The sequence below is a fragment of the Mastigoproctus giganteus genome, chromosome 12, assembly GCF_048544385.1.
Source record: "Mastigoproctus giganteus isolate SK-2022 chromosome 12, ASM4854438v1, whole genome shotgun sequence".
Taxonomy (NCBI): Eukaryota; Metazoa; Arthropoda; class Arachnida; order Uropygi; family Thelyphonidae; genus Mastigoproctus; species Mastigoproctus giganteus.
In genome coordinates this window covers 130508732-130523222 of record NC_143586.1, presented here as the reverse complement: position 1 = coordinate 130523222, position 14491 = coordinate 130508732, and the positions used below count along the sequence as shown (strand labels likewise).

Sequence of the window (14491 nt, the reverse complement as noted above, 5' to 3'; positions counted from 1 at the left end):
CTAGGGGTTACTACCATAAAACAATAAAAACAATTTCCAGTTGCATCTCTGCTAGTGGAATCTGTTATAAACTGGTAGTAAACTCGATCTAATTGCATTTGCTATTATACCGATAGCTGGAATTGTGTTGGTTTTTACGTTATTATGGTGAAATGTGTTTCCCCTTCACTGATATAAGAAACATAAATACATTTTCAGAATCTTCTCTTCATTCCTATCGTGTTGCGTTCGGTTGGGGTGATTCTGCGTTCGACTGCCATTTCTTGTAAACACAAAGGCGAATCGTGCATAAGCGAATTCGGTTCGTGTTATATAAGATATCGTTCCCCTATTTATAAATCGTGTATGATCGAATTCGTGTAATGTAAACACGTGTTATACGAGGATTGACTGTACAATAAAAATTATCCCCTTCTATAATGTCCCATACTGTGGCACATTATTGGAAGGAAATGCAAAAGGAAAAGAGCAAAAAAGTTGCACAGTTTTTTCACGAAGGTCCCAATGTCAAGCATCTTTGTCAGCATAACCTTTCCCACAATAGATAAGGACCTGTGTATATGTTTTTTTTTAAAGGTTACAAATCCATTGGGCTAGTTAATTTTCTTTTAGGTGGCATATGGGCAAACATGAATAGATGGAAAGTCACTACGTCAATGTTTTTTACAAATAACAATTAAGAGGGTTGTTCCAAAAAGAATGATCATAATTTTTCATTATCAACCATCAGGGACTCACATCTGATGAGTATGGGCTTGGCAAACGCAGGATCCTGAGCTGGATATCATCATTCTTCTCTTTCTTGGTGATTCCTTTCTACTTCTGACTCTCCCCCCTCCTCCTCTCTCTCTCAGGGTAACTCAGGAATTTTTTTTTGGCTGGTGCAGCATAAGCCTCAGGCTTCCTTGCATCATATGGCTAATAATAATAAAACTGATTGATATTTCTAGCTGAGCTGCACAATTTAAGACCAAATGAAGCTGCATCATATAGCAACTGCACAGTTGATGCACACAGTGGGACCTTGGCGGTCTGTCCAGTTTATGCCTGTTCAGTTCTACTTACATAACAATGGCCGTGACATGCAAGGAATAGAATGCTGCTCTCGAATTCTGTTTCCATCTCAAAAACACATCAGCTGAAACATATGAAATGTTAAAAGAGGCTTCTGGTGAATCTATTCTTCAATATAGCAGAGCTTGCAGGTAGTTAAAAGAAGGACATGATTCAATCACAAACATCGGTAGTCTGGAGCTCCAACCACAGCTGTCACCACAGAAACCACAAACACGCTTCTGTAATTGTGAGAGCAGATCAATGTATGCCAGTAAGACAAATGGGAGATATTGGGCATATCAGTAGGAAGCATGCATGGTATTTTCCAAGACCATTTGCATATGACACACTGGGTTCTAAGGCTATTCACACCTGAGCTACAGCAAGCTTGAATGAAGGTTTGTCAGGAGCTGCAACAGATGGTTACTGAAGTGGTGAGGTTCTGCACAGGGTGATAATGGCAGATGAGACAGCTTTATCATTGTGCTGGTTAGCACTCATGACTATGAGAGCCCTCACATTGCTCATACTATCATCGAGTGCTTACCCAGCATTAATGTCAAATGTGTTTCTCATCTGAACTTGCACCCTGAAATTTTTTTATTTCCAAAGTTAAAGTAAGAGCTGGAAGAAAAATGCTTCCTGTAATCAGAAGTCATAATGACATCAGAGGCAATTCTGAAACACATTTAAAAATGGCTTCCACTGGATAGGATCTATCCAGTTATATTAAAGGAGGCAGCAAACCCTTAGCCATAATTGTGAGAGCTTCCTTGGACTCGGGGAAGGTACCCATGGACTGGAGATGTGCAAATGTGACCCCAATTCACAAAGGAGGATGAAAGGCTGACACAAGTAATTATAGACATTTTAGTTTAATTTCTGTTCCAAGAAAATTAATGGAGGCACTGGTTAAAGAAGCACTGCAGGATCATCTAGACAAGAATTCTATAGCTCGTACACAGTATGGGTTTGTTAAGGGGAAGTCTTGTCTGACCAATTTGATTGGATACTATGATGTGGTCACAAAGGAACTTGGATGCAGGGAATAACTTTGATATCATATATTTGGATCTTGGAAAGGCTTTTGATACTGTTGCACATGGAAGACTGCTGCACAATTTGGAGCAGTGTGGCATTGGAGGCAAATTGCTGCTATGGATAAAGGGATGGTTGAGTGGGAGAAGACAGAGAGTGGTAATCAATGGACACTGCTCATCGTGGACTAATGTTATTAGTGGAGTCCCTCAGGGTTCAGTGTTGGGTCCATTGTTGTTTTCTGTATTTATAAATGATACTGATGATGGTATATCAAGCTTAATGTCCAAGTTTACAGATGATACTACGGGTGACAGGGTTGTTAAGGACACTAATGACAGTATGCTGCTGCAACAGGATCTAGAAAAGTTGAACAGATGGGCTGAGAGGTGACAAATGAAGTTTAACATTGACAAATGTGAAGTACTACATATGGGAAGCATTAATCCCAAGTAATGCATCAACTCTGTGGTACTACACTGACAGTGGTAGAGAATGAAAAGGACCTGGAGGTAATTGTGCAGGCAGATATGAAGTTTTCTGAGCAGTGCAGATGGTCTGCAAGAGTAGCTCATGGTGTCTTGTCAATGATTTACAGGAATTTTTCTAGCAGGGATAAGGAGGTGATTATCTCCTTGTATAAGGCAATGGTCAGGCCACACCTTGAGTAGTGTATACAGGTCTGGAGGCTTTGTTTTAAGAATGAATGTAGAGCTGTTGGAACGACTACAGAGAAGGGCAACAAGATTAGTGAATGGAATGAAGGGTTGCTCTTATGAAGAAAGGCTTAAGTTTTGCAGATTACAGTGTCTGGAGACTAGGCACCTGCGAGGTGATCTGATTGAGGTTATTGTTATTTGGTTTTCAGGAGCATCAGCAACTAAGGCCATTTGCTCCAAGATATGCGGTGGTCATTCCCTGACCTTTCCGCATCCTCCGTATTTGGTGGTGACGGGCTCGAACCCCGGTCTAATCAAGAAGCGTGTGCTACGCACTGCTGCTCCTTCCCACCTGGCTACGGAGGCGCCTCTGATTGAGGTGTAGAAAGTCTTGAATGGTTTGAGCATGCTCAATGCTGATGGGATTCTTCCTCTTGCTCAGAATAATCACCTGAGAGGGCATAAATTCTAATTGAGGAAAGACAGTTGTAGGATAGATGTGCGGAAGTTTGCTTTTAGCCAGCGGGTAGTTGATTGGTGGAACAGACTTCCATCATCTTTTGTTGTGGAAGTTTATAGCCTAAATAAATTTAAGGCTGAGCTGGACAGGTATTTGGAATGAACAGAGGGGTGAAATGGGAGCTGTTTTTTTTTTTTTTTTTGGCTGATGCTGCATAAGCTTGCGCTCTTGCATAATATGCCTCTGCTAATGCTTTTGAAGAATGGAAGAATGCTAGAGTAAGTGCAGTTCATCAAATGGGGATCCTTTTCAAAAGGTACTTTGAAAAGGACCAACAAAATATGGATGATTAATAAATGTATCTTGTGAAAGAAAAAAAATTATGATCATTATTTATCGATCAGCCTTTGTAAAACTTCTGTTGTTCATGAATAGCAATTAGACTACATAAATTATCTTTCCAAGTTATTAGAGCTCTGAGATGATATCCGCACTTTATGCAATCTGCTTTGGCAAATAGCCAATCCATAAATAAATTTGACTGATATGCCCATTTTCTTAAAATGGATGGAAAATAAATTGCTGGATTTTAGAGTTTCAGCTGTATTATATTTTCAAGCAAGACCACATTCAACCTGAAGCTTTCCAAGGCCTTGATTACTTCTGCTTCAGGAGTGATATATGTAAAAAAATTGTGGGCACAGTGTTTTGGAATACAGGTAGCTGCTTGCAGATTTTCTTTTGAAAAGAAAGACAATTAATCCTGGCCGTAATGGCATTTCTGTGGATAAACTTAAGGATGTGATCTGTTGAAGGACACTAGGATTGCTGCTGCAAAAATGTGTAATCTTGCTCCATAATAATGGGATGCTATACACAGCCATGTAGACCCAACATTGATTAAAGCAGTATTAGTGGGAGATCTTGGGGCTCTGAATACATAAATTCAGCCAGGTCCTCTCAGACTATCACCTCTTTGGGTCAGTGAAACAGCATTACAGAAGAATTTTGCAAATGATGAAGATGAACTGGCAGTGGTGTTTCAACCACAGTTTCTTTGCATCTAGTATCTATGTAACCATGTACCAGTCCATCTGTATGGAAAATGCTCAAACTTGGGTGATATGCATATACTTTATACAGATTATCATATCTTGGTTGACATCTTACTCTGATGTATCTTAGTTTCTGGACACCACTCATATCTAGTATTTTTATGTAAACAGAAGACAATTAAAAAAATACTTATCAAAACAATCTTAATCTTACATCTGTCCTCCAGAAATGCTGGTCAAACACTGCTGTAAGAAAATGAACTAACATCATGATAAACTGTGCTTCTGAGACATCAACTCTGAAAAATAATATATTTTTTTTAAGTAAAAATTTTATGGGATGGTAATCTTTTTACATTAAGGGAATTTTTTTATGAGGGCTTTTCAAAAAGTAATGCCTCCAAATTTTTTTTCTTGGATACTACTGTAGGTATACCAATTTAAACTGTGTGCTAAGTACTTCAAGTCTGTAACTACTTTATTTTTCCATATAATTTACTGCCACTTTGTATACATTTTCTCCACTGAATCACAGCCTACATCTTCCTTTTGAAAAAGTTGCTGTTAGCCTCTAAGAACCACTTTTTTGATAGCCAAAATGAGAGCACTGTCATAGGTGAAGTGTTGCTGATGACAGCCATCCGTCTTTCTGTCTGATCCTGTTGATCATTCTCTCTGCTCCTTGTGATCTAGCACTAGCATTTATGGAACTCACTTGGCACACAATTTCCTGCATTCTGTATTGTCTAGAATTATTTTGAATGCATCATAGTCTGAATCATTGTTGCATGTGTTACTTGGGTTCTAATGCATCAGCTGTCTCAAATCAGTTTATCTTCTCTCTTCATTTTCTGCTGTTGCTGCAGTGTGAGGACGGACTGATCTTGGTGTGCTCTTCAAACCACCACCCACCATCACTGGCATTCCTAACCCACTGCCAAATTGTACTCACATTAACTGACACATTCACATTCAGGAACTCAATAACACACTATTGCTTCATATGCATGTCAATGTCATCCTCCATTTCCACAGACTAATGTAGTCTTGCCACCTTGCACACAGTGCTGAACCTGCAGGATATTGGCAGTAACATTTAAATTTTCATTACCTTATTATGTTTTTTTATGCAACATTACATGAATGTGAAAAAAATCTGGAGTCATTATTTTTGGAATGGCCCTTTTAATATATCAATATAAAATTAACTTTCTGTTATGTTCCATGCAAGTTAATTCAATTTTTTTTTTTTTTTTAGTTAGTTTTCTATTATAATATACGTACAGGAACTCCCCGACTTACGGAAATTCAGCTTTACGTAAGTTTTTGCTGGCCAGTGCAAACTTAAAAAAATCATGGAAACATATTTTGCATCCCATAGGAATAAGTGGAGGTATCGTGACAATATCGTAATGTGAACCCAATAACACATTGTTTTATTTATTTATTCTTTTTTTGTAATTCATTCCAAGTCCTTGGAAGTTGAAAATTTTGCTATATTACTAAGCTATTTATCTCTCGAAAAGGCCATATTTATAATGGAAATTGAACTTCCCTTTCATCGTTATCATACGTTCCCATTATAAGAATCAATTTTGAATGCGGGTGATTCAAATTTCAAAATTTTTCAATTTTTTTTTCAATTTTGAAATTTGAATCAATTTTTTCTAAAGCTGGTTTCTGGAGGTCAAGACCACAAAACAATAAAAACAATTTGCACTTTTCAGTTTATTGGGCTTTTCTGTTAGTGCATCTAATTATAAACGGGTAGTAAACTCAATCTTACTGCATTTGCGATAATACCGATAACTGCAACTGTGTCGGTTTTTACACTATTATGGTGAAATGTGTTTCCCTTCACTGAAATCTTCAATCATATAAAAAACAAAATTTTCAGAAACCATTTCACCTTCTAATAAGTAAGTTTTAAAAATTCAAAATGAATCACTTGGAGATTTTTTATAAACAATTTAGACCAATAAAGTAGAGGATCCTTACCTGCCAAACACCATAACATGTGTAACATGGTCCTGCCAGTGTGTTGAAAAAAATGCTACCATTGAAGCCAGAAACATCACAAACATAAGCAATGGGCAATTCCCAAGTTGGAGGGCAACAGACACAGCAGAAATTACAAAAACTGCAATAATAAATTAAAAAAATGTTAAAAATCTACTACTTTTAGATGTTTTGATATTACACAGAATAAGAAGTAATATCGAAATGAAGATTTGTGACTTGTAATAGATAATGTGTATCTTTAATTTTTTTAATTCTTACAATAAAATAACAAAATTTTTTAAGATTAAATAAACCTTTCATTAAGATCTAATTGTAATGAAAATATGATAAAGTTATAAAATCACTGATTTTTCAAAGTTAAGAGGTTGCTACCATGGTTAAAGAGGACTACAGTTTCATAACTGATCAATATTCACAATGTTTAATTCATTATCCAAAATTTTTCGCTGTCAGATAAAACTTAGTTATGTTACATGAATGAGAGCAGGGCTTTGCAGTTACTTGTATGTAATAGAAATGGGGCTTAGAGGGGAACAGGTATCTTGTGTGTTATCAGACACTCAGCCTAAAACACTGATGGATCCAATATCTCTCTATTACAGAAGATTTAGGAGAAGTCCGGTTGGCCTGCCTCCCTAAAATCCACTCATGCACACCTTCTCATTGGTAAGCCCTGTTATGTCACTTAGGTGGCAACGAACGTGTAGAGTGGTTCTCTTCAAGACGCCTAGTCAGCGTGAAGAGGAAAAGACCAAACCCTCCAGCATGAGAGCACAACAATACAAATGGCCCTCACTCCCCAGCAGCTTTCACTCTCCCTCTTACGGCAGCGAGAGGATCAGAGTGGAAGCAGAGGGTGCTAAGAATCTCTGGGTACGACCAGCCTGCCATGCACGGAAACTGAACTTGGCCTGTTATAATGTAAGATCACTCATCGGTGAAGACAGGATATTAGAGCTGGAAAAGGAATTAGAAAATGTGAATTGGAATATCATCGGTTTGGCTGAAACAAGAAGAAGAAATGAATCACTTATAAGTTTATCAAGTGGAAATCTGCTGTACACCAATGGAAACAGTGAAAGGAGTGAAGGTGGAGTTGGGTTTCTGGTCCATAAAGATTTTAAAAACAACATTTTGGAATTCAAAAGTACATCACCAAGGGTGTCAAGGCTAATACTCAAGATTTCTAAGAGGTACAAGCTAAAGATTATAATGATTTATGCACCAACATCGAGCCATGATGATGAAGAGGTTGAAGAAATGTACACTGAAATTGAGAGTCTTCTAGCTGAGCAGAAAACCCACTACACTATTATTTGGGGGACTTCAATGCTAAGGTTGGAAAAAGGCAAAACAGCGCAGAAAGAGGAACTATAGGAAATTTTGGAATTGGTGAAAGAAATAAGAAGTGAAAGACTTCTGGAATTTGCAGAATCTCAAGGACTGTCAGTAATGAACACTTTTTTCAAGAAAAGGGTGAACAGAAAGTGGACATGGAAGAGTCCAAATGGATTAACAACTAATGAAATCGACTTCATCCTCACTAACAGAAGATATATTGTGAATGATGTTACCGTCCTGAATAAGGTAAATGTTGGAAGTGATCACAGAATGGTAAGATGTACACTTGATATAGATGTAGGAAAGAAAAAAACTGACTCGAGTAAATAATACAAAGGTCTTTGAGATAACAGAGGAGGAGAAAAAGCAGTATGTACTGGAACTTAAAAACAAGTTTGAGCTTCTGCAGACTGCTCAGGACCAAGATATCAACGAGGAATATTACAACTTTCTGAAAGTGATAAAGCCCAAGAAACCTATAGGGAAACAGAAATCCAAAGAAGAAAAAATTAGTCAAGAAACACTTGTCATGATGAACCGAAGACGACAAATGAAGAGCAAGAAAAACACTGACAGGGAGAAAATTGAGTATACTGAGTTATGCAAAGCCATTAGAAAGAGACTCAGAGAGGACATAAGAAGATTTAACACAAGAAAAGTAGAACAAGCATTAAGGGAAAACAAAGGATTTAAATCAGCAGCCATGAGCAGTAATACAGAGACAAATGATACTGAAACTGAAGAATAGCGATGGTGTACTTATAAACAGCAGAGAAAGCATAATTCAAATAGCAGAAGACTACTATAGAGAATTATACAAGGAGCGAGGGAATGATACCAGCAGTGGGGAAGATGGATTGCAAAGTAGCAACACATACGACATACCCGATATTCTTCCTGATGAGGTAGAACATGCATTGAAGAAAATGAAGAATCGGAAAGCCCTGGGGGAAGATGAAGTTACTGTAGAGTTGTTAAAATTGGGAGGAAGAGACATAACACAAAAACTGGCAAGGCTCTTCACAAAGTGCATTAGAAAAGGTGTGACGCCTAAGCAGTGGAATAATGCAATCATAGTTTTGCTGCATAAGAAAGGAGATAAATCAGAAATTGGAAATTATAGACCAATTAGCTTGTTATCCCACATCTACAATTTGTTCACAAGGGTCATTACTAACAGATTAGAAAGAATACTTGATGAGAATCAACCGAAAGAGCAAGCTGGCTTTAGGACAGGATTCTCAACTATGGATCACCTTCATGTAATATCACAGCTAATGGAGAAAGCAAATGAATATAAAACACCATTATGCCTGTCATTTGTGGATTATGAAAAGGCATTTGACTCCATACAGCATAAGGCAATGTTTCGGGCACTGGAAAGACAAGGCATAGATACCCCATATATTATGATTTTGAAGAAAATATATGAGAGTGCTACCTCCTTTATTAGACTAGACAAAGACAGTAGCAAATTTAAAATCGGGAGAGGAGTTCGACAAGGAGACACAATATCTCCGAAGCTGTTTACTGCTGCCCTTGAGGAAGCTTTCAGAAGATTAGACTGGTCGCAGAAAGGAGTCAATGTGAACGGAGAGTACCTAAACCATTTACGATCCCAAAGAATTAGAGGAAAATCTTAATCAGTTATGCACAGTTAGTAAGGATTTTGGACTAAAGATGAATATGGCTAAAACAAAAGTAATGATGAACAAGTATGCCACGGAAAGGGAAATAATGATTGAAGGAGCAGTAATTGAAAAGGTGGAGTCATATACTTATCTGGGACAAGTTATTAGCTGTAATAATGATAAATGGCTGGAAGTCAAGAGAAGAATAAATTTTGGATGGATAGCATTCAGGAAATATAGTCACATACTGAAGAGCAATATCCCAGTTTGTCTGAAACGTAAAATAATGAATCAATGTATACTCCCCACCATGACTTATGGAAGTGAAACTTGGGCACTCACCAAAAGAATGGAAGAGAAGTGAGAACTACACAGCGAAGACTGGAATGAATTATATTGGGAATCAGACTGTTAGATAAGAAGAGAAACACATGGATTAGGCAGCAAACTCAAGTAAAGGACATTCTTATCAAAACTAAAGAACTAAAATGGTCTTGGGCAGGACACATAGCTCGAAGACATGATGACAGATGGACTAAGAAAATAACAGAATGGTATCCAAGAGGAGCTAGAAGAAAACCTGGAAGACAAAGTTGGAGATGGATAGATGAAATTCATGAGTTTTTGGGTAGTAAATGGTTGGCCAGTGCTCAAAACAGAAGGAACTGGAAAGTTGCTGGAGAGGCCTTCATCCTGCAGTGGATTGAAAATGGCTGATGATGATGATGATGAATACAAATGATTACATTTCACATTCCACAATGTTAAAAAGGAATATACATCTGACCTCTGTTTAGAGTTCTACACAGATTCCCAGCTATAGGTTGAGGAGCCATGGGCACAAAATTGTTCCCAATTTCTTTTCGTAGAATATGTACAAGCATTTATTAAAACATTATCATCAAAACAGAATTTCAGTCAACCATATTTGGATTCAGTCCCTCAAAGTGGAACGTTTCGTCCTCAGTAAAATACTGCACAATATAATGGTCAAATGTATCCTAGTTTTCTGTTTTGACAGAGTATAAATCAAGTCACTATACACTGTAGACCCACCAATTTTTATGTTAAAAATTATACAGTGATGGTCACTAGTGGCTGATGAATTTCACACTCTCCACTTTCTAACTCCATTAACTATAGAAGAAGATGCCAGAGGAAGATTGATATTCAATTCCTAATGAACATTACAAACATAATAACTATCAGATTGATTTAAAATATATAACTGATAGGTACCAATAAATTCCTCCATTAACTCTCATTTATTATTGGTTTCTCTAACATACTACATTTCCAACTTAGCATTTGCATCTGAAGCTATTATAATATTCGTCGGAGCCATGTGTCCAGAGCCTCCTCCATGTAATGTACATAACATTTTATTTCCTAACTGTATTGACATATAAGGAAATAACATAATACAAAACAGTGGCATAATATTTATACATATAGCAAATGTAGTGCATGGTGAATTAATCTTAGTCATCACATATTGATTATATGACTAAGATTAACATCTGACAGCTATGCCTATGCCATAATAACAGTATGGTTCTCTTATACATACATCCATTTCACATTCTCTTATGCTTTTTGTCTAATCTGATCAGCATAACATCCTGCTGGCTGTAATTTGCAGAACTGCCTTCAGGAATCCCTTCCCTCCTGAGTCAAGACATCCTGCTCTGAGAATCCTGCTGTAGTCTGAGGCATAATTTTAGTTAATAAAATTATATTATTAGTGGCAAAATTATCTAAGGAAGCAAGCTTATACAGTATCAGCAACATGCAAACACAATACTAACTTCATTTGCCTTTATTTTCTAATAATTTGTCTATTCCTTTAAATTTATTCAAACTACCCACTTCCACAACACCAGATAGAGGTCTATTCTAATAATCAATTTGGCTCTTTCCCTCTCTCTCTTTCTCTCTGGCTGATTCACACATCCATCTTACAACTATCTTTTTACAAATTAAATTTGTTCCCATTTTCATATGTCATATAAGAAAAAGTAAAGAGTTTATTTATTTGAATGAAGAATACAAAATAAGGATTAACATGAAAGTACAATAATCAATAATATGAAACTATTTACAGCTCTGAACATCATGTAGTGACATATGAATAATAACCTAAAGACTGAGAGGATAAATACCCTTGGTTAAGGTTAAAAAAAAAAAAAAAAAAAAAAAAAAAAAAAAGTTATTTTAACATAGTCAGCTTCCTGAACAAATTTTTGAAACAAAAATATCAGTCCTGTGAAGATTAGCTAGTTTCACATTGTGAAATACTGGATTCATAGCTGAATGATTCATTCTAACAAGATGCGAGGATAATGTGTATTGATAATGGGAATTTTCTCAAGGAATGTGCTGATAAATGTGTTTTAGGAACAGGAGGGTCAAAAAATTGTGAATTAAAATTCAGTCTTGTTTATAATTTATGTCGTAAATTAAGAGGAATTAAATGAAACTGGTTGCATAGTGTTGTAATCTCTGCATTGGAACTTGTGTTTCTTGAAACAAAGGAAACAAATTTGATTTGAATCCTCTGAGTAAGTCCAAAAGGTATTTCTGGGATAGAGACCAAATAATGGCACAACAGTCAGTGACAGGTAAGAGTTAGTTGCTTGAAAAGGGCCACAATAGCAGCCTCACTATTGAAAGCGGAGGTAGTGCATTTAATGAAACCGAGAAGCTGATGTAAGGTAACACCAAGATCCTTGAAGCAATCAAAAACTCTGATCAATGTGATAATTTAACAGTATTAAGGTTTAAGCCAATGTCTGGGAAAAAACCAACATAGCTTACACTTGTATTTAAAGACAATGTTTTCACTGAGCTAATATGAGATGAAATTGAGATAAGACTGTAGAATATGAGCATCAGAGACTGATTCTACAGCTGCTATAAACATTTGATTTATTCTTCTCATTTGAAAACCTTAAAACATTTCATTGCATCTTCTTGCAAGTATCTAGTTTCCAATGTTAATTCACAGAACACTGGTAGGAAGAAACAAAAATAGAACAGTCACCTCAATATCATCCAGTTTTTTCTTCCATAATGATGTCAGTACAAAGTAAGAAGCTAAATGAGTGACCTTGAGATGTCTGTTTTTTTTTTTTTTGTTTTCTTCCTGCTTTAGATGATTTATCTTTCTTGGTAAAAGTACCATTTTGTGCCCCTGAATAATCTTGTTGCTCTTCTCTGCATCTCTTCCATTAGATCCATATCCTTACTAAAATGAGGTTTACAATCTATGTGCAGTACTCAAGATGCAGCCTAACCACCACCTTATATAATATGATAATCTCTTTTGTTCCTGCTGAAAAAAAAATTCATCTATTTTATAGAATCCCTTAAGCTGTTCTAGAAGCCTGTCTGCAATGCTCAGAGGACTTCATTATCATTACATGTCAGATTATAGAATTGCTCCTAGATATTTTCAAGCTCTGCTGAGTGTGGTATCATCCAATTATATGTAATTTTGGGATTTACTGTCTAGACATACATAGTACCCTTGCATTTAGCAACATTAAACTTCAACTAATTTTATTCTTGTGGAGTAGCATACTTTGATTCCTGTCATTAACCACCTAGCCAACCTTTGAATAATTGCAACATTTAGACATTGGCCTTGATATGAGTTCCTCAATACTGTTAAAAAAATACTGAAAACAGTAAATGGTCCAACACCAAACTGTGAAGAACTCCACTAATAATATTAGTCCATGAAGAGAAATGGCCATTAAAAACTACTCTCTCCATCCATTCAACCATCCATTCATCCCTAGCAGTAATTTGTTGCTAATGCCACACTGCACCATTTTGTATAGCAGTCTTTCATACGAAACAGTATCAAAAAAGTCTAGTGAAACCTAAGTTTACGAGGTCAGAATTACTTTTTGCATTAGAACTATAGCATTATGCAAGTACTGTGCAATCTACTTCCTTTATTGATGTTAAATTTATAAAACGCAATATTAATGAAAATTAATGAAAAATATTAATTATACATGAGTACTGATATGCCCTGAGATACTTCCTTCCAAAATTTCTTCTCAATATCAATTTACAAGGCCTTACAAATTGCTTGAGTACTCAATAAGAAAAAAATCTTAATCACCTGCTTGATCAGAACAACACAAACAGTGACTTTACCAGAAATTTAAAACAGAAAGATACTGAAATCAACAAAATTTTATGCAAAAAATGAGTCCAATTAACAGGGAGCACCACTGATGACTGTATATACAATATCTAATAATCCACACATATATAATGCCATTCTCCCCGCATTAACTGTTAAACTACACAAAACTGGTCTACTAGACTGTTCTAATCTGTAGTGGTCATTAAATCACAGAACTCTTTCAGTCCAGCATTTTGTGAGATTAAACCTCTTATTGTTCAGCAACCATCTTGAAAGCAGTTGACCTAAGAAGTTTCTGGGTTTTTGCTGTCAACCATCCACTCATATAGCAGACATTATCAGGGTGATTCAGACACTTCTTTTTTCTGCTTAAAAATTAACAACACAATGATAAGCAAAACACAGAAGAAACAAACAATATGAAATAGATATGCAGATGAACTGTACACATATGTACTCGCACCACAACTGTCTTTCCATTACTTAGAGGTGGGAGACAGACACACAAGTTTAAAAATGTTCCCTCTTCCCAACATTACTGCCATATATGAGCACATGCATATATATTATTTGCAGGCAATACAAGTGGCATAACTGTTTCCCTAAATTATAGTAAGATATACATATTATGTGTAAACACAAAAACCAGTATATAGAAATTGTGAAGAGATGTGAAATTTTAAGAATAATTTTCAAAATCTACACACAAAAATTGACTGCAAAATGCTGATAGATCAGTGGAGATAAATCATATTGCCAGTTTAATTATCAATTACATATGTCCATATTTATGCACATGTTCAAAGTACAGCTTATTCAGCACCTTGAGCCCAAACAAAAATTAGCATTAGTAGAGGCATATGATGTAAGAAAGAAAGCTTATGCTATGCAGCATCAGCCAAAAAAAAAAAAAAAAAAAAAAAAAAGCTGAGCCTTATTTATTTAGACTATCAACTTCCACAACAAGGGATGGAAGTCTGTTCCACCAACCAACTACCATCTGGCTGAAGGCAAGTTTCCGCACATCTATCCTACATCTGTCTTTCCTCAATTTGAATTTATGCCCT

General features: G+C 36.2%; 1 protein-coding gene across 2 annotated transcripts in view; it reads right to left on the bottom strand.

Moving 5' to 3' along the window:
• LOC150077428 (choline/ethanolaminephosphotransferase 1-like) overlaps positions 1-14491 on the bottom strand; it is a 188617-nt gene that overhangs the window by 80775 nt on the left and 93351 nt on the right. For both annotated transcript variants that reach the window (XM_090386011.1, XM_090386010.1), the window contains exons 5-6: positions 6267-6408; positions 4483-4567 (exon numbers count right to left, since the gene is read on the bottom strand). In XM_090386011.1, coding sequence (XP_090242137.1) covers positions 4483-4567; positions 6267-6408 — 227 coding nt within the window. The remainder of the gene's footprint in view (positions 1-4482; positions 4568-6266; positions 6409-14491) is intronic.